An 18,070-nucleotide genomic window follows, 5' to 3' on the forward strand; every position below is an offset into this window, starting at 1 on the left:
CCTGTGGCTCCAATGCCAGTGTTCCTTCAGCCAGCTCTGGTGCCAGGTCCTGACTGGTCCCCAGAAGGGCAGACAGCCCAGTACTCTGCTGCACAGAATGACAGCTGCCAGGCAAATCTTATGACAGGGCTGCACAAGAGCCAGCTGGGCTGAGATCAGCACCTTCTCCCGATGGGAGTCCAGGAGTGGAGGAGTGAGAACAGGCAACTAAAGGATGTATAAGGGTGGCCAGGCAGAGTGCGGACAGGATGCAAGTACAGGAAGTGGTAACCTATGTGCAGATGAGCCCCAAAGGATTACCAAGAAGCCCAGGTCCAAGGCCTCTGCACTTGGACCAAAAGACAGCTATGGGACCTACCTAAACCTAACCTCCAGTATTGCAAACGATAGAAGCCACTTTCAGCAAGCTCTGGATGGACACAGGCTCACACTGGGCCATTTGGCACTTCCCAGCTGGCCTCTACGGATCCCTTGAGGAGCCCCAGACTAGGAAGCAACTGAGGGCTTCCTCTCCATAATCAGGACAACAGGCCTGGAGGCATCTGAAGACTGCAGGTGGTAAGAGTCAGTTCAAGCCAGGTAGTGTTGGCACACGCCTTCAATCCCAGCACTTGGGAGGCAGAGGAAGAGGCAGAGGCAGAGGCAGGCAGATCCTTGAGTTCAAGGCCAGCCTGGTCTACACAGCAAGTTCTGGGACAGTTGGGGCTATGTAGAGAAACCCTATTAGTCCAGGTCAGTACTCTATCTTGTATGGAATCCACATATTCAGAGTTCAGAGTAGACACCCCACCCCCCCTCCATCCTCTCAGGGTGAAACTATAGCCAGAAGCCATGAGGCCCTAGGTCTGTTCACCTATCTAAGAGGTCTTTAAGGGTTTAGGGCTGCACAGCCACACAGCAGAGCCATTGTAGTGGCCTTGGGCAGGAAATGATGGCAGTCATTATGGAGTAACACAATGCTCCATCTAGCCCATGCACCTAGAGCCTGGCCAGACTTGAATCACACCCAAACTGGTACTCCAAACTCATGAGAGGTTTTATTGTCACCACAGGGTCAGGATTCATCTTCACCAACACCCTCCATTGGGTGCTTAAAAGTTGCTGTGGCCTACAGTAAAGGGAAGCAGGCACAGATGAACCAGTGTGGATAGTCCTGAGTGCCCCTGAGAGACAGACAGGGCTGGCTGCCCCTTCCTGCCCACAGTGGACACTTCTAGACCATAAGGCAGTAAAGCTTCCTACCCCCTAGGGACTAGCTCACATGGAATCCTACTAAGTGGCAGGGAATCCTGGCCATTCCACCTCCCCAAAGTCATTCACACACTGAGCAAAAGAAGTGCCTGTCCATAGGGGAGCTGTCTGGTCCTGTAAGAAGTCAATGAGAGAAGAAAGAATATTTTGCCAAAGGGCCTATCCTCTCATGGGGCACTAAGCAAGAGCAGGGCAGTAAGGTGGGCAGGTATCCAATTACCCCACATGGTATTACTTCAAGCAAAGGACACCCAGTGGCTTATTAGCAGCAATTTCACAAAGCAATCTCCATGGAGCAGCAACAAGCAAACCCAATGAAGTACAGAGTGAGGGATTAGTTCGCTGGGGCAGGGGATCAGCAGCTGCCTCAGTTTTCCAGATGGGAATGTTCTGCTGAGGCTTGTGGAGTGCACCAGGTACCCAGGAGTGTTCCTACCCAAAGCAGCCAAGGAGACCTGCCAGCATATCCCAGAGTCTGAGCACTCCTAGCAATAGGCTCAGTGCAACGACTGTAACAAACCAGGTGGACGCCACACAGCTGGTGCTAGAGCAGTGGTTCTCAACCTTTAGGTTACGGCCCCTTTGGGTGTTGAATGACCCTTTCACAGGGACAGGGGTCACCTAAGACCATAGGAAAACACAGATATTTACATTACAATTCATAACAGTAGCAAAATTACAGTTATGACATAGCAACGAGAATAATTTTATGGCTGGAGGTCACCACGACATGAGGAACTGTATTAAAGGGTCGCAGTGTTAGGAAGGTTGAGAACCATTGTGCTAGAGAGATGGAGTTCAGGACTGAAGCTGACAGGGCCTGAGAGCCAGAGTAGCAACTCAAAGGTAAGGCCTGCCTACATTTAGCACACAGAGAGTCTGGTTGGCCCAAGTGGGACCTGAGATAAAGCCATGGTCAGTGCTATCCTGGTAGTGAGCGTGATGGCTGTGTCCAGCTCCTCAGTCCTGTTTGTCCTCTCTCTGCCTCCAGGGGTAGATGAGCTCTCCGAAGAACAGCTTTCGGCACAGGGAGCCCCAAGAGTGCTTGGGGTGGCAGCCACAGCTAGGCAGGCGGTAGGTGTGCACCACATGGCTATAGGGCAGGGGGTTTATCTGCAAGGGCAGGGTAATTATTAGTGGGGTACGCAGTCATGGGTGCTTCAGTTGTGTCTACAGAGGAAGGTCTTGAGGACTGACACCCTGGGCCTGACTAGCCCTCGAGAGAACCTTTGGCAATTGTAGGGCGAGGCCAGCTAGGCCCTGACAAACCTTTGCCTGTGGGATAGCCAAGCTGATCCTCAGAGAAGCAGGCCACAATGCACTTTGATTCCCTGAGGAAGGGACTGTGACAGGGGAGCTCAATGTCCCTTTGGGTCAGTAATGCCCTATCTTAGGACCACTCTGCATCTGAGAGCTGCCTGGGAGAAGGATCATGCAGATGCCTGAGTGTCCAAAAGACGCCAAGCTTGGACTTGGCCTAAGGTACAACTCATACCTGGCCTGTCACCCCAAAACTTGTTCTGCTCCCTCCCATTGGGGCCAAGAACTCAATACTTAACAGTGAAAGAGCCAGGGGTCCAAGTCCAACAGGAAATGACTGCTTGTCCTGAGGCCTTTGTTAAATCATTTCTGCTTCATCACAACCTTGAGCATGATGGGGTCCAGGGCAAATCATGATGTCTGTGACCCAGTACAAGGGGCCCCCATCCACAAGCCAGACTATATATCAGCTATGTAGACATAATAGGTGCTCCCAACCCTGATGGGGACACTCTAGACACAGTGAGTTATGATACTCAGGTGCCTGGGAATCTACTCCTTGGCTACATTGGTCCCCTCTACCTGTATCTGACCTCTGGCTGACCCCAGCTGTCCCAGAACACAGGCAGAACATGGGGAAAGGGATCCCAGGTTTGGGCAGCAATGAAGGGCAGAGGGAGTTCTTACCTGCATCAGGAGGCGGAGGGGCCTGCCTGCCTCCTGTTCCAGAACTCTGAACTTCACACCAGCTATTAGAAAAGCAAAGTACTTAGGAAGGAAAGTGGCAAATCTCTACTCCCAGTTAGCCTCACGGGTCCCACTGTAGGTTAGCAAAGGCTGTTGCAGATGGTGAATTCTAACACTAGAAGCCCCTTTGAGCCTACCAGGCAGCAGCAGACCTGCTAGGCACACACGGTTCTCTCCTCCTCCTTTCCCACCAGCCTTTTTTTTTTTAAGTTTATTTTTTATTTTTATTTTATGTTCATTGGTGTTTTGCCACAGGTGTTGGCAGACAGTTGTGAGCTGCTGGGAATTGAACCCGGGTCCTCTAGAAAAGCACTCACTGCTCTCAACCACTGAGCCATCTCTCCACACCCCCCCCCACACCAGCCCCTTTTTATTGGGTGTCTGTCTTATGGTTTTCTATGTCTGGCTGACTTGGGGACCCACAGCACTCCTGGCCTGTAGTTTGGGCTCCCAGTGTAGAAAAGTTCTTAAAAAGAGCAGGAAATAGCCAAGCAGTGGTGGCACACGCCTTTAATCCCAGCACTTGGGAGGCAAAGGCAGGAAGATCTCTAAGTTCAATTCAAGGCCAGCCTGATCTACTTAGTGAATTCCGGGACAGCCAGTGCTATACAGAGAAACCCTGACTCAAAAAACAATAAACAGCAGGAAATGAAGTTTCCTTGAAGCCAGTGAGATGAGAAGGGACAGAACTGTGGACTGCTAGGCAAAGTTAAAGTGACCTGGACAAGCTATTGGCTCCAGGCTAGGGAGGAAGAGGCCCTGAATCCCAGGCTGTATCTGGGTCTACTGTGGCCCTCCTGTCTTTGTGTCTGAGGTGAAGAAGTGGAGGCAGAGGGTATGTGTGCAACATTGTAAATGAGTCTTTGGCCTGGGCCTCCTGAAGTTAATGGAGAAATTAGCTAGAAGGATGTTCTCAAAATGTTTTATAGGCATTCAGTAGCACTGCGATGCCTGCAGGCAGACCTAGATATTGATTCAAAGCCAAGGAATCTGCACATCCCTATCAAATGGCTCTGAGCTAGCTGGAAGTCAAATGGGCATACTGGTCACCTTAGAAATCACCTGAACTAGAGGTGAACATTGGCTATATCAGGTAATCCTGAGGCCCCTGCTGTATCCAAAACCCCAGAGACAAACAACATCATGTCTAAAAGACGTAGATTTCCCTCAAGGACTCTGGAATCAGGGGATTCCAGAGATTCAGGGGAACAGCTTAGATGATGATTATAGGCAGTGCAGGATGAGCCTGGCACAGTCTAGCAGCCCTCATTCTGTCCTGCTTCCAAGGGTGAGGGCCATCAAAAATGCAGACATATAGCCTATAACCTCATTGAGATAGACTGCTCTGAGCCATACCCTGCACAGACCCTGCAGCAAGACTCACATATTACAGGAAGGATGAGGCCTCAGGTCTTTATGTCTCTGAAATATACTCTCAGGGAGACAGAGCAGACAGCATGTTCCCGGGGCCAAGTCTATCTTCTACTCTACTGTGTTCTGCTCACCCATGCCACATCCACCAATTCTTTCAGGCAGGAGACACATGAGGTTGGCACAGGTGCTTTTGCAAGGCCTATGGGTATGTTGTACCATCTGTTAGAAGCCAGCCACCCTGAACCCAACACTTACCAGCCAGCCTATAGGGTCGGCAGAGTCGAAGGCCAAGGGAGTATAGCGGCAGGGAGTTGATGAGGTCCACAAGAAGATGGATTAGGCCCTGCACAGTGATCACCAGGAGCCGGAGCTGTCGCAAAGGTCACATTCAGGGCCACTGACTGGGGCTGAAGCCACACATCAGACTAAGAGGAGAGCAGCCCAATAGGCTCTTGAGCTATACTCACTAAGGGTGACCAGAGGCTCAGGAACCCTAAGGAAAACATAGACTCCACCCTAAAGAGACTAAAGAGCTGGCAGCAGAGCAGCTGGCACTCTTTCCTAGTCAGAAACTGTGTATTAACATTCCCAACACTTACAGGTCAAACCCAGAGGGCCTGAGCCATCTGGGGATCACTTATCTCATACTGTCCAGCCTGGTGTTGTTCCTCTACGATTCTATCCACCCACTATGGGGCCTGACCTCCTCTGTAACCAGCCCAGTCCAGGGCAGGACCCCCCAACTGCTTTAAGACCAGCATATAGTTCCCAGAGAGTTCAGAACAGCCACAGTGATGTGACCCGAAGAGATAGATGGCCCGTTCCCCATGTGACTGGCTCAGGCAGTGACCAGTCCAAGTTTTGTAGGTCCCAGAACAGGAGGTACTGGACTCACCAGGGTAAATACCAGGTAGTACAGAGCGGTGGTAGGCAGCAAGAAGACCAGGATGGTAAAGAGCAAGGTCCCAATGAACAGCTGTGGGGAACAAGCACACTTGGTATTATAAGACCAAAACCAGGGGAGGCCACTCCATCACTCTCCACACACACCCATCGTTAAACTGCTGTTGGGATTTTTTGGCCTCCTGTGCTAGCAAGGGTCAGCATGATCCCTTTACCATGAGGGATGTGTCCACATACCTTGTGGACCTGGTGGCTTGTGGGGATATAACCAGCAGGGTATACAGGCAAATATGAGGTTAGGAAAAAGTGCATATCAGGTCTGGGTGAGCAAATGGAATAAGCCAAATCAGGCCTTATGCCCACCTGAGCAAAGTATGTGTAGGTCTGCTGGCACCTCCCCCCAGGCCAACTGTCAGAGGATAGTTACAGTAGGCTGGTCACTGGTAGTGTCCAAGGAGTTGCCCTGACAAGGTCAGCAGGCTCAAAGCTGTAGGTACCTGGTCAAGATCATAGGAACAGGAATCCACCCGCTGGCGCAGAACATTCCACTTCTTCCCCCGGAACAGACGCCAGAGCGAGGAGAGGCCATAGATCTTCAGGCAGTACAGCCTGTAGGACACAGGCTCATGAGGGCCAGCTGGGAGCCTGTGCCACGCCTCACCCATCTGCTCAGACCCTGCTGTGTGCCCATGGCTTAGAACACTACACTTGGGTAAATACGTACCTGGCACCATAGACATAGAAGCAGTAGATGTGGAAGGTAAGGAGGGCGATGATGTCGGAAAGGATGGACAGGGCAACAGTCAGTCCTAGGCAGGCTGAGAGGCCCACATGCCACAGGATGTGCTCAATAAAGGGGGACATAAGGTGGATATAGCCTGCAGGATGGAGTTCAGCTATGAGTAGTGCCCAGCGAGGCACAGTGAGCCCCAGTTCCTGAGAATGGGCACCTAACACTTCAGGACACCAGTGAGTACAGACCCAGCCACTGGCCCGACACAATTGCTTCATATAAATGGGAGGCTAGAAAATGGAGGCAGAGGGGATGGGGACTGGCTAGGGTTCCTGTTCTCCTCTATCAGCCCTACTGGGCTGCTCAACCCTGCCCATCAGGCACTCACTGATCCACAGATGGATGTGGTACAGGAAAAAGCGGCCTAGCACCTGATCCAGTGCCCGATTCATCTTGAGCCCAGCAGGAGCACCCATCAGCCACTGCAGCAGATGCTGGAGCTCCTCAGCCACGCGCTACAGAGACATGGGGCAGGGAAGGGATGACATGGTCACACTGAGGTAAGTGGGTGGGTGGAAAATTATCCATAATGGGCTCCCACTATAGCCAGTCTATCTGGGCTGGGTAAGGGCAGCCACTTCTTCCAAGGTTCAAATCATTGTCCTTTTTTTTGTGGGGGGAGGCAAGGTCTCACTATGTAGTCCCAGCTGTCCTAGAACTCACTCTGTAGACCACACTGGTCTCAGACTCACAGAGATCTGCCTGCCTCTGCCTCCCCAGTGCTGGGTTAAAGGTGTGCACCACCATGCCCAGCAAATCATTGTCGGCTAACATTGCATAGAAGCAATGTTTCCCAAATTCGCCTGGCCACTGGACCCCTGACCCCTGGTCACAGATGATTTCTTTCTTTCTTTCTTCTCTTTCTTTCTTTTTCTTTCTTTCTTTCTTTCTTTCTTTCTTTCTTTCTTTCTTTCTTTAAATTTAAATGCACTTTATTTTTAAACAACCTACATTACATGTTTTTTTTCTTTTCTTTTTTTTAAATTTATTTATTTTTACTACATATATAGTGTTCTGTCGGCATATTTGCCTGCACACCAGAAGTGGGCACCAGATCTTATGAAAGATGGTTGTGAGCCACCATGCAGTTGCTGGGAATTGAACTCAGGACTTCTGGAAGAGCAGTCCAGTGCTCTTAACCTCTGAGCCATCTCTCCAGCCCCAGATCATTTATTTCTAAGATCCTGCTCTGAAGCATCTTCCAACATAAACCAGTTCCTTGGGCATGTGTCCCCACGGGATATCTACCTCAACTTGAGAACTTCCTTCATGCTCACTATCTTGCCATTTCAGTCCTGGAACCATAAGGCCTTAAACCCACGATACCTAGGTATGGCTGAGGTTGGATTGACCCTGGCTCAATTCAAACAACGCAGGGGAACTTGAGAATACTGAAGCTCTTGGTCAAGACCTCTCTCCTTGCCACTTGCTACCAGAGGTTAAGGCCACCCAGCAATCGATAGCCACCTTGGGTGAATGAGAGGGTGTCAAACCAACCAGGGACTAAGGAAGCAGGTTGGAGCACTGGAGAGCAAGGGCACTCAGAGAAAAGACAAAATTAATTGAGCACAGGGACTTCAACAGTAAGCAGGAAAACTGGACCTGGCTGCCACAGGAGTAACTCCTGTATCCCTATATGCTCTTTCCAAAGCCTCTCGCAACCCTGTGCAAGAGCCTTAGGACCACCAGGGAAGACAGCAAAACCTTCTTTATAAATAGGGCTTATTTAATATTTAAAGGATAAAAGCCTGGCAGCGGAAAGAGACTCCACTTTTTAATTAAATATTTATATATATATATATATAGTAATTTTGCAAAAAAGAATTCAGACAAAGCTGGCCAAGAAACAGAATATAGAAACAGCCTAACCCCTTCTACCCAACCACTTTCCTACTGGGATGCCCTCCATATAGCTTACATTTCAGGTAGCCGAGAGGAACCCACTGCTGCTCCCAGGTTCCCAGCCTGGAAACAAGCAGACCTGACATACGCCTGCACTGATGGGAGACCTTCAAGGCTTCCACAAGAGAGACAGGGCTTTGGCTCTACTGAAAATGAGATGCAGAACTGAAAAGTTCTGAGGCTGGGTGGAAATGAGGAGGTGGAGGAGGCCAGAAGAGCAGGAAGGGACCAGCATGATATGCTGCACACACCATGCAGGGGAACACTGGGAGCACAGAGGACAGGCCTGTGCCTCTTGTTCTCAGGATAAGAGCAATCTGGGAGTAGTGTCTGGCCAGCCCAACAACAGCCCAGAGCACCGAGGTGTCCTAAGGTTGACTTTCATCTGGAAGATCAGCCCAACATGGAAAAGGGGCCCATGAAAGCCTGAACCACAAGTGGTCCCCAGACACTGCCACCTTCAAAAAGCAACAGCAGACCTTGGCCAATACTGCTCTGGAAGACACAGGTACCAAGAGCACCTAGGGCCAAGGTCTCAGGCTAGGGCCAAGGGCTATGTCTCTAGGGTGAGGACAGGGAAGAGCTGCTCCGGCCAGCTGAAGGATTGCCCAGGAGGATTCCCCACCCTTAGGAAGCTGGGCATCACCCAGATCTACTCACATCAGCCACGGGGACCAGGGCATTGGCCAGCTGTCCAATTCGGTTATTGCTGTGGAGCCAAGAGAGCAGCAGCAGGCCCAGGGCCACATCCAGTAGCACAGAAACGAGCATGTTGGCTTTCCTGCAAGAAATGTCAGGAAAAGCAGTTGAGAGACCGCAAGACAGCCTGTGACCCACGAGGGGCCTGGCTGGAGGCACAATGTAGAGCAGAGGTGGAGAAGAGGACGGGCCATGCCACCCATCCTGGTAAAGCAAACCATACCTCATCAGCTGCATGGGACTCTGGGCTTTCTGGGTGCTAAAGATGAAGGAGAGGTGCTTGAGTCGGTGCTGAAGCTGTTCACAAGTGGAAAGCTTGCTTCTGATGAAGGCAAGGGGCCACAGCTTCCACAGCCTGGGGAGAGTATAAGGGCTGAGGCTGGCAGCTCCAACCTAGTTCTTTGGTTTTCCTGCCAAGGTCCCTTACTCTAGAAAGAAAGGGCCAGATCCACTCAGCCTGAGCCCTTTGGTTCCACTCCAAAGCTCAGCAAGGCCTAGGCAAGTATGAAGGCCAACACAGCCAAGCAAGGATGCATAGCACCCTCCTGAGCACCCCACCCCTCGCTATTCCGACTGTTACTCACAGAGCCTCAGGCATACCTGAGCTCACCAGACAATACAAAGATGAGTCTCAAAATGGCTGAAAAGTGAGCCAGGAGTGGTAGTTCATGCCTTTAATCCCAGTACTCAGGAGGCAAACAAACAGATCTCTGAATTCAAGGCCAGCTTGGTCAGGGCTACCCAGTCTCAAATACAAAAAGATAGACAAAACAAAACAAAACAAAACTGGGCAGTAGTAGTGCATGCCTTTAATCCCAGCACTCAAGAGGCAAAGACAGGAGGATCTCTATAAGTTCCAGGACAGCCTGGTCTACAGAACAAGTTTCAGGACAGCTAGGGTTACACAGAGAAACCCTATCTCAGAAGTGGGGGAGCCCAAAAGTGGGGATTAAATAGTCTCCCACCCACCCAGGACTTCCCCTGCTCAGCAAGGTTCTGGTGGGATTCCTAGTAAGACTGGATTCCTCACACAGGAGGCACAGAGATATTCCCACAGATGCTCACAGTGAGAGGAAATGTCTCTGAACCACGCCTGACAGCAACTGGGCTGCACTCATGTGAGCCAGGACATGAGTTGAGGAGCACAAGAACAGCAGCATTAGGGGCTGTATTGCCATTTAGAGCCCTTGCTGGAGGCAGGAGGGACCTAAGGGCTCCTGGGATGTGCAGAGCTGTGTGTAACCTCAGGGGAAAGAGCAGGACTTGACCTTGGAAGGTTTAGAGGCCTCTCTTCCACAGTGCAGCTTTGAGTCAGTTCTAAGAACTATACTCAAGGAGCTGGAGAGATGGCTCAGGGCTTAAGAGCACTGACTGTCCTTCCAGAGGTTCTGAGTTCAATTCCCAGCAACCACATGGTGGCTCACAGCCATCTATAATGGGATCTGGTGCCCTCTTCTGGCACACACTGTATACATGATAAATAATAAATAAAATAAATAAGAACTGTACTCAATAGAGCCTTCCCTTTCAAATAGCCAACCATAGTTACCTCTCACTGGCCACATGAAACTCCCAGACTTCAGGTCAGTCCTTCATGGACCAGGCTCACAACAGCCTTGGGGCTGTTTGAAAAGGGCACGAAATCATGACAGCCTTGCGTGTACACCAGCATCATAACCATTGCCTCTTGCTTAATGGGTAGGCAGCTGTCTACAATCAATACACAAGGGTCTTTCCTGAGTCCCTGGAGAGGATAAAGAAAACTAGGACTTTCTTGATGTAATGGCACCTGGGCCCACATATAGCTCCACCTTATTAATTCCAAAGTTGTCACAAAGTCTACACCATACATCAAGACACCCAGCAGCTCCTGCAACCTAAAGTGTATCCCATAGGTTACCCAGGGCTCCCTTTCTGGGAAAGTATCCAAAGGTCCCCAGAGCCCCTGGAAAAAGTGGCAAGGTCAGCCAGAGCCCATACCAGACACTAGTCTGTAGAAAAGGAGGGAGAAGCTGAAGAACTACAGCTGTTCCTTATGGGCAGCAGCACCAAGAAAAACATCATCTTAGCTTAGCTGCTAGACTGCTTGCCCAGTACCATGGTGGTGCATGCCTTTAATCCCAACACTTTGGTGGAAGAGGGAGGTGGATCTGTGAGTTCAAGGCAGGCTGGTCTACATAGAGAGTTCAAGGATAGCCAGAACTTCATAGTGTCACACTGTCCCCAAAAAATAAAGTTAGGGCTAGAGAGATGGTTCAGGGGTTAAGAGCACTGGCTGTTCTTCCAAAGGTCCTGAATTCAATTTCAAGCAACCACATGGTGGCTCACAACCATCTGTAATGAGATCTGGTGCCCTCTTCTAGTGTGCAGGCATACAAGCAGGACAAATACTATATATAATAAATAAATCCTTTAAAAAATAAAAACTAAAATAAAAAGTTAAAGGTCATCTATGGCTACACAGCAAGTTTGTGCCTGGCCTGAGATATATAAAAACTCAAAAAAAAAAAAAAAAAGGCAGAGTTGAGAAAGTTTAGAGAGAACATTTGTGAGAGCTCTTAGGCTCTCATTCACAAGCTAAACTATGGTGCTATCCAGCATTCCCAGGACTTGGAAGGACTTTTCCAAATCTCTCACCAGGCCAACAACCCATGATTCTAAAGCCTGGGTGGGGGACACCGCCCCAGGAAACTGACTGGCCTAGAGAGGAACCACATCAGTAGGACAGAGAAGCAGGGGAGTGGGCAGCTCTGTATCCTCACAGGCCAAACAACTCCAGGCTAGGCAGATATTGACTTTTAATCCCAACACTCCCAGAAGCAAAGAAAGGTAGAGTTTGAGATCTACATAGAGAATTCCAGGCCAGCCAAGGCTACATAGCTGAAACCCTATCTCAAAACAAACAAACAAACAAAGAAACAAACAAACAAAATAGTAGAATGAGCCAAAGAGACGGTGCAGTGATTCAGGGGACTTGGTGCTCTTACAGAAAATGCTGACTTGATCTCCTACACACACATGGTGGCTCAGAACCATCTGTAACTCCAGTTCCAAGGGATCTGACCCTCTCTTCTGACCAGGGACACACATGATACACATATATAAATACAGACCAATATTCATATATATACATTTTTTTAAAGGGTACAACAACCTAGTTTTGTGTTCATCACATTTTTGTTTGTTTTTTTCGAGACAGGGTTTCTCTGTGGCTTTGGAGGCTGTCCTGGCACTCGCTCTGTAGACCGGGCTGGCCTTGAATTCACAGAGATCCGCCTGCCTCTGCCTCCCGAGTGCTGGGATTAAAGGTGTGTGCCACCAACGCCCGGCTCGACATTTCTTTTTTAGATACTTGAAGTATCTATGGTTCATTCTCTACCCAGACAGATGGGCCCCTCACAATCAGTCTACAGGAAAAAAATTCTGGACCCAGAGGGACACAGGAACAGCAGCCTCTACTAGGACATCCTCTGAGATGCAAAGGGAGGGAAGGTAAGATGAGAAAGGGGTCTCCAAACAACAAACAACATGCACCTCAGGAAGGACCCTGGCTGTCAATGTCACTACATACTGAAGGGAGAGCCTATGAGTCTCATGGGACCAATTTCTTGCTCTACCCTTCCTGTCTGATATACCTACCTGCAAGCACTTGCAGCTGAGAGCAGGGACAGCAGGGAGGCCATCAGCAAGCAAACAGGCCCTGAGGCCTGCTTGGCCAACTCCACAAGTATGCTGGCCTCCATGCCCTCTGACTGCCAGTGGCTCAGGCGTACCGGGCCCTCATCAAATTGGTCATTTCGGAAGAGCACCTCACTGTGTGCCACCGTGTCAAAGATGTCAGCTAGGCCTCCAGTACTGGCTGTGGTCTCTCCAGCCTGGCAGTCAGGCAATGCTGTTGGTGGATGAAGCCAGGAGAGCAGCAGCTTGCGCTGATCATAGAAGATGAGCATGACCTGGTCTTCAGTGGGTGTGCCTTGCAGCTGATGGTAAGTGGCCTTGCAGCTCCAGAACCTGGTACCCCTCTCCCGGCATAGCTGCAGCCAGGGATCATGGGAGAAGATAGCACCCAGGCCCTCTAGGAAGTGCCCCAGGCTCTCCTCGGGTTCCTGCCGACGGTGGCACCAGGTGCCTAGCACAGCCACTTGTACTTGGCTGGCCTTGTGCACCTGGGCCAGAAGCTCCTTGACTTGGATGGGGATGAAGGGAAAGTGCGCCACAGCCAGGATCACGGCACTATTCTGTTCTGGGATCCACCGTCCCACTAGTAGGCCACTGTCTGCCGAGGCACAGCATGTGGGGAAGAAGGCCTTGAGCACCATGCCGGGGACCCTGGAAGAGAGGAGAAGGTGTTGGTTTAGAGCTGCTGCCTCTGTGGCTGCTAGATGCTGTGCCATGCTTATGGATCATTCACCTGGCCATAGGTTGGGAAAGCATGGTTCCAGATTTGGTGGCAGAGACTGTGGGTCATGGCTATGCATCTCATAGGGACTAAACTCTTCCAAGCACTGGCCCAGGGAGCAGCACTATATGTGCGACAGCAGGCTAGCGCTTCCTCACATTCTGAAACAAGCAGCCCAAAGGGGGGCAAAGTGAGGTACCCAGGCAGATGCTGTTGATAACAGTAGGGGGGCTGAGCCTCAGGTCTTTAAGGACCTAATGAGAAAGCCTTCCTTATGAGTTTCATATACAAAAGCACACAGTATGAACATGTACACAAATCCTAACTTTAACAAGCCAGAAGCCAGTTGTGTAAGGCATACCTGTAATCCCAGCAGTGGAGAGGAGGAGGCAGGAGTACCAGGAGTTCAAGGCCAGCCTTCAAAAGAAAAAAGAGGAAAAGGAGGAAGAGGAAGAAAAAGATGAAAGGATGTCTCTTGACTATAATTTCAGTACTCAGGAAGCTAAAGCAGGAAGATCACTGAGTTCAAGGCCAGCCAGGCCTACACGTGAATTCCAGAGATGCCTAGAATACAAAATAAGGCCTTGTCTCAAACAGCAACACACAGGATTTGCTTAAGCAAGAATTAAGATAAAAGTTTAAAACCTGGGACTGGAGAGATGGATCAGTGGTTAAGAGTACTTGTTGCTTTTGCAGAGGACCTGGGTTTGATTCCTAACACCCATATGGTGGCTCACAACCATCCATAACTCCAGTTCTAGCAGATCCATGGGCACCAGGCACACATGTGGTGCACATGCATACATACATGCAAAACCTCATGTACATAAAGTAATCAAATCTTAAAAATTATTAATCTGTTTTGGAGAGCCAGGGATAGTTTTGTTTTCTTTCTTTATAATTTTATTTTGTGTTTATTGTTGTTTTGCCTACATGGATGTCTGTGTAAGAATGCCAGAAACCCTGGAGTTACAGGTGTTAGCTGCCATGTGGATGCTGGGAATTGAACCCAAATCCTCTAGAAAAGCAGCCAGTGCTCTTAACCATGGTTTTCAACGGTAGAGTGCTTGCCTAGAATGTTCAGCATTCTGAGTTTGATCTCAAATACCACTCCCCCCCCAAAAAAAAAAAAACAAACAAAATAAAAGCAAAGCAAACCAAACAAATTGTGTTTGGGGCTCATGAAAACTAGATGCACACATTTAGTACTGGTCCTAGAGCTGAGTCTAAGGCCTAGGACTCAGAAGGAACCTATCCTGTAGCAGGGAGCATGTCCTTCTGCCACTGGGTTCAGAGAACAGTTCAGTCAGAACGGATTGCAAATTCAAGGCCTGCCTGGGCTACAGAGAGATCAAGGGCAACTGGGTCAATGTGGGGTGACACTCTGTCTTAAAGAGGAAAAAAGGGGAGCAGGGTGGTGGTGGCACTTGCCTTTAATTACAGCACTCAGGAAGCAGAGGCAAAGGCAGAGGCAGATGGATCTCTGTGAATTCGAAGTCAGGCTGGTCTACAAAGCGAGTTCTAGGACAGTCTCCAAAAGCTACAGAGGGAAACTCTGTCTTGAAAAAAACAAAAACAAAAACAAAAACCCAAGCTCTCTCTGCAACAGCCATTTCCAGGTAGATCAAGTAAAAAAAGCCTCAGGAAGCCTCTCCATAGAACTCCAAGTCAAAAGTCTCCAGTAAAACAAACTCCAAAGCGCCTGGAGAATGCAGCAACTGGCAGGTGTCCAGAGAGAAACCCCGATGCCCAACACTAGCCCCTAACCAAATCCCCAGGGCCAGTATCAAGAACCAATTTATCTGGTCCCTTCTGTGGGAACGTCTTCAGAGGGCCATGACATGGGGGCAGTAATGCATTGTAAAGAGTACTAGAGCAAGTTGGGTGGTGATAGAGCCCAACTTTAATCCCAACACTCGGGAAGCAGAGACAAGCAGATCTCTGAGGTTGAGGCCAGCCAAGCCAATACAGAAAAACCCTCTAACCACTCCCCCCTCCAAAATGGGGGTTAGAGCGATTTTGCTTGTAAGAGCCCCAGTGCACCACTGTTACAGGGGACCATTTAGCACAGCCCAAGCTTTTCTACAAACAACCCTGTAAGGATACACCAGCCCAGCCCAGTGAAGTAGTAGCCATCTGACTCTCCTGGGGAACACTTCATAAAAACCAGGGGAAAATGCTCACAACAGTGTGGGAAGAGAAAAGCCCTTGGTCTGATTATAAACAGATGGGGGGGCGCTAGTTTTGAGTCTGTTCATAATGAGTAAATTCAGTGTGCTATACACAGTTTGTGCATATCCGTTTAGTAAGGCATGCTTCATTTTCAGTTTACCTTAAAAAAAAAAAAGCAAAACAAAACAAAAAGCATCTCAGGTCAAAGGAAAGAAGACAGAAGGAAGAGGTTGGTGTTCTGATCTGTGGAGTACTGAGAGAACTCAAGGAGTTATGGGGCAAATTCCCACCCTCACTCCCAACTCAGGAACCACTAAAGTGTAAAGGAGTGTGCTTTCACTGGGCTGCTGGGATTCCAGCAGCAGAAAAAGATGAAAGAGCGGGCAATCGATACAAGAGAAGGTGAGAGGCTGGAGAGAGAAGGCACAAACCTGGGCAGTGTGAACATGTTTAAAGATGCTGATTAAAAGAACAGCTCAAACCTGGGAAAGCTGCCTCTGCTAGGAAGGAGTTAGTGCCCTCCGCAATAGACCATTCCCAGATAGGTTTAATAAAAGATGCATCAGGAAGTCTCTTGATAGAACTCCAGACTTCAGTAGAAGCAGAACTGCTGCTTACCTCCCCTGCATGACCAGGTTTGAGGGATGGCCCAGCTAAGAGGGGCCAGGGACACATCATAGTTGAAACTCTTCTTTGTGAATTTGCCAGGGTTCATGCTTATTCCACGTTCAAAACAACCAAGAAGGGAAAAAAAAAAAAAAACACACACACACACAAAAAAACAAAAAAACAAAAAAACAAAACCACTTTTCTGGCTGGAGATGTAACTCAGTTGGTAGAGTGCTTGCCTAGCCTGCAGGAGAACCTGGACTCAGTCCCCAGAACATCAGAAACCGGCAGTAGTAGTACATGATGTAATCGGGAAGTGGAGGCAGGAAAATAAAAAAATTCAAGGTCATCCTTTGCTACACTGGTACTTTGAGGCCAATTTTAGCTTTAAGAGAACGTGCCCAGAAACACTTTCTTGCCTCTGTAAATGCTTTCCTTTTTCATTTCAAAAGGAGGTGGTAAATCTGTTTCAGATCTTTACTGGGGTGAAGGACAAGTGTGAGCCTCTTTGCCTGTGCTCCAGGAATCTTCCAGCTAGTCCCCGCCTGGAAGAGAGGAAGGCCGCTCGGCGCCTTCAAGCTCCGGATTGCAGGCTAGACCCACAACGGGTGCCGCCGAGCCTGGAGGTCAGCTGCGGGGTGGCCACCGCTCCCTCCACTCCGGCCTCCGGATTTCCCATCTCAGAGTATTAGAAGACAGGCTGAGGACCAAGAGGCCTGCACGGCCTCGGCATTTCCTCCTCCTCTCCCGGCCCCGCCGCCCCTAGTGCTCACCGGCTGCTTCCCCGGGCCGCGTCCCCGAGCGGTAGGGAAGGGACTGCGTTAGGCACCGCGTCCGGCGGGCCCGGGAGGACGGACAGTGCTCGCGGCTCCCAGGCCCGCCGCGGGACTTCAGCCCCATTTCCGCCGGCTCCGCGCGTTGCCGCGCGACGGTCCGGTCCCCAAACGTGCACGGGCTGTCCACCAACTGAGCCCCAGAGTTCCGAGCTCGCGGCTCCAGCCATCAAACCTACTCCCGCCTTAAATGTCCTGAAAGACCGGGTTAAACCAGCTTGTAGGGACACAGATCTCTTTATTCTCACCTTCATGTCCTGCCTAGGCTAAGCCCCGGGCCCTCCCATCTGTCTCTCCATATTGCAGGTAGGGGTCACGCCGACATACGTGGGCCACCTAGCTCGAGAGCAATATCCCTAAAAACGCAGCAACTAATGTTTATTGAGCATCTACTTACACGTAAAGATCTTACATTGTCCATCAATCCCCCACAACATAAAGATCAGGGTATATTGGGATAACCTGGAGGGACGACAGATGTGTCGGTATAAACCACAGATCTCAATGTCCAGGTGACAGGCTGGGTATGCCACCCCACAGCCCGAAAGTTCAGAAGCAAGCACGTAGCAAGCACTTTTTTCTTGTTCCTTCTCACATGATCGGGACTAGTAAGCTCTACACATTCATTCTCTCTCTCTCTCTCTCTCTCTCTCTCTCTCTCTCTCTCTCTCTCTCTCTCTCTCTCTCTCCCTCTCTCCTCCCCTTCCAGATCTCATATGTAGCATTGGAGGAAAGGCCACCATTTTCCTGGCTTGAAAGCATATGAAAGGACTTATGCCACCCAGACCCTCCCAATACCCTACCCAAGAGCTCAAGAGTGGTTTGGACCTGGATTTCGAGAGAAACTGAAGACATCTTTCAAAATGGGACGTGTACAGGAGAGGACCTTGAAACCCCACCCTTAACATGTGTCCCTTCCAGGACACCTCAAGAGCTTGCTCCTCTAATTTGCCTACCCCTTACCTCTGTTGGGCCCAGAGTTGCTGCTGGAGGCTCAAGAATGGGGATGTCTCTGAGGCTGGGGGAGGGGGGCACTAAGAGACCACACCCATACCCCAAGCTGACCAGCCTAGCCACACCCTTCCAGCCTGCCTGCCTGCCTCTGATTAGGATGTAGAGGTTGGGGCA

General features: G+C 49.9%; 1 protein-coding gene across 5 annotated transcripts; it reads right to left on the bottom strand.

Annotated features, from left to right (window-relative positions):
• Positions 1-1,012: 1,012 nt before the first annotated feature.
• Pigq (phosphatidylinositol glycan anchor biosynthesis class Q) lies at positions 1,013-18,007 on the bottom strand. 5 transcript variants are annotated; one of them, XR_003487044.2, is made up of 12 exons: positions 16,883-17,039; positions 12,569-13,258; positions 9,153-9,284; positions 8,891-9,011; positions 6,657-6,783; positions 6,260-6,413; positions 6,033-6,144; positions 5,528-5,608; positions 4,888-5,002; positions 3,199-3,260; positions 2,811-2,895; positions 2,226-2,364 (listed from the first exon to the last, which is right to left on the bottom strand). XR_003487044.2 is itself a non-coding variant. In XM_027425108.1 (11 exons), exons 2-11 carry the CDS (start codon positions 13,246-13,248, stop codon positions 2,212-2,214), a joined length of 1,737 nt encoding a protein of 578 aa, XP_027280909.1. In that variant the 5' UTR covers positions 13,249-13,258; positions 17,906-18,007; the 3' UTR covers positions 1,013-2,211. The 5 variants fall into 5 exon arrangements, 2 of the variants coding, with proteins under 2 accessions (XP_027280909.1, XP_027280908.1); XM_027425108.1 differs by lacking the exons at positions 2,811-2,895; positions 16,883-17,039 and adding an exon at positions 17,906-18,007 and having other exon boundaries at positions 1,013-2,364; XM_027425107.2 differs by lacking the exon at positions 2,811-2,895 and having other exon boundaries at positions 1,013-2,364; positions 16,883-17,038.
• Between the last annotated feature and the right edge of the window lie 63 nt (positions 18,008-18,070).

This window comes from Cricetulus griseus, chromosome 7 (assembly GCF_003668045.3).
Source record: "Cricetulus griseus strain 17A/GY chromosome 7, alternate assembly CriGri-PICRH-1.0, whole genome shotgun sequence".
Classification (NCBI taxonomy): domain Eukaryota; kingdom Metazoa; phylum Chordata; class Mammalia; order Rodentia; family Cricetidae; genus Cricetulus; species Cricetulus griseus.

Excerpts from the sequence above, each read along its gene's own strand:
- Pigq (XM_027425108.1), bottom strand. The coding sequence starts at position 13,248 with ATGGTGCTCAAGGCCTTCTTCCCCACATGCTGTGCCTCGGCAGACAGT. Across the intron at positions 6,784-8,890 it reads CCCTGGTCCCCGTGGCTGAT|CGCGTGGCTGAGGAGCTCCA; the intron begins GTGAGTAGATCT and ends ATGTCTCTGTAG. Across the intron at positions 6,414-6,656 it reads CCACATCCATCTGTGGATCA|GCTATATCCACCTTATGTCC; the intron begins GTGAGTGCCTGA and ends TCCATCCTGCAG.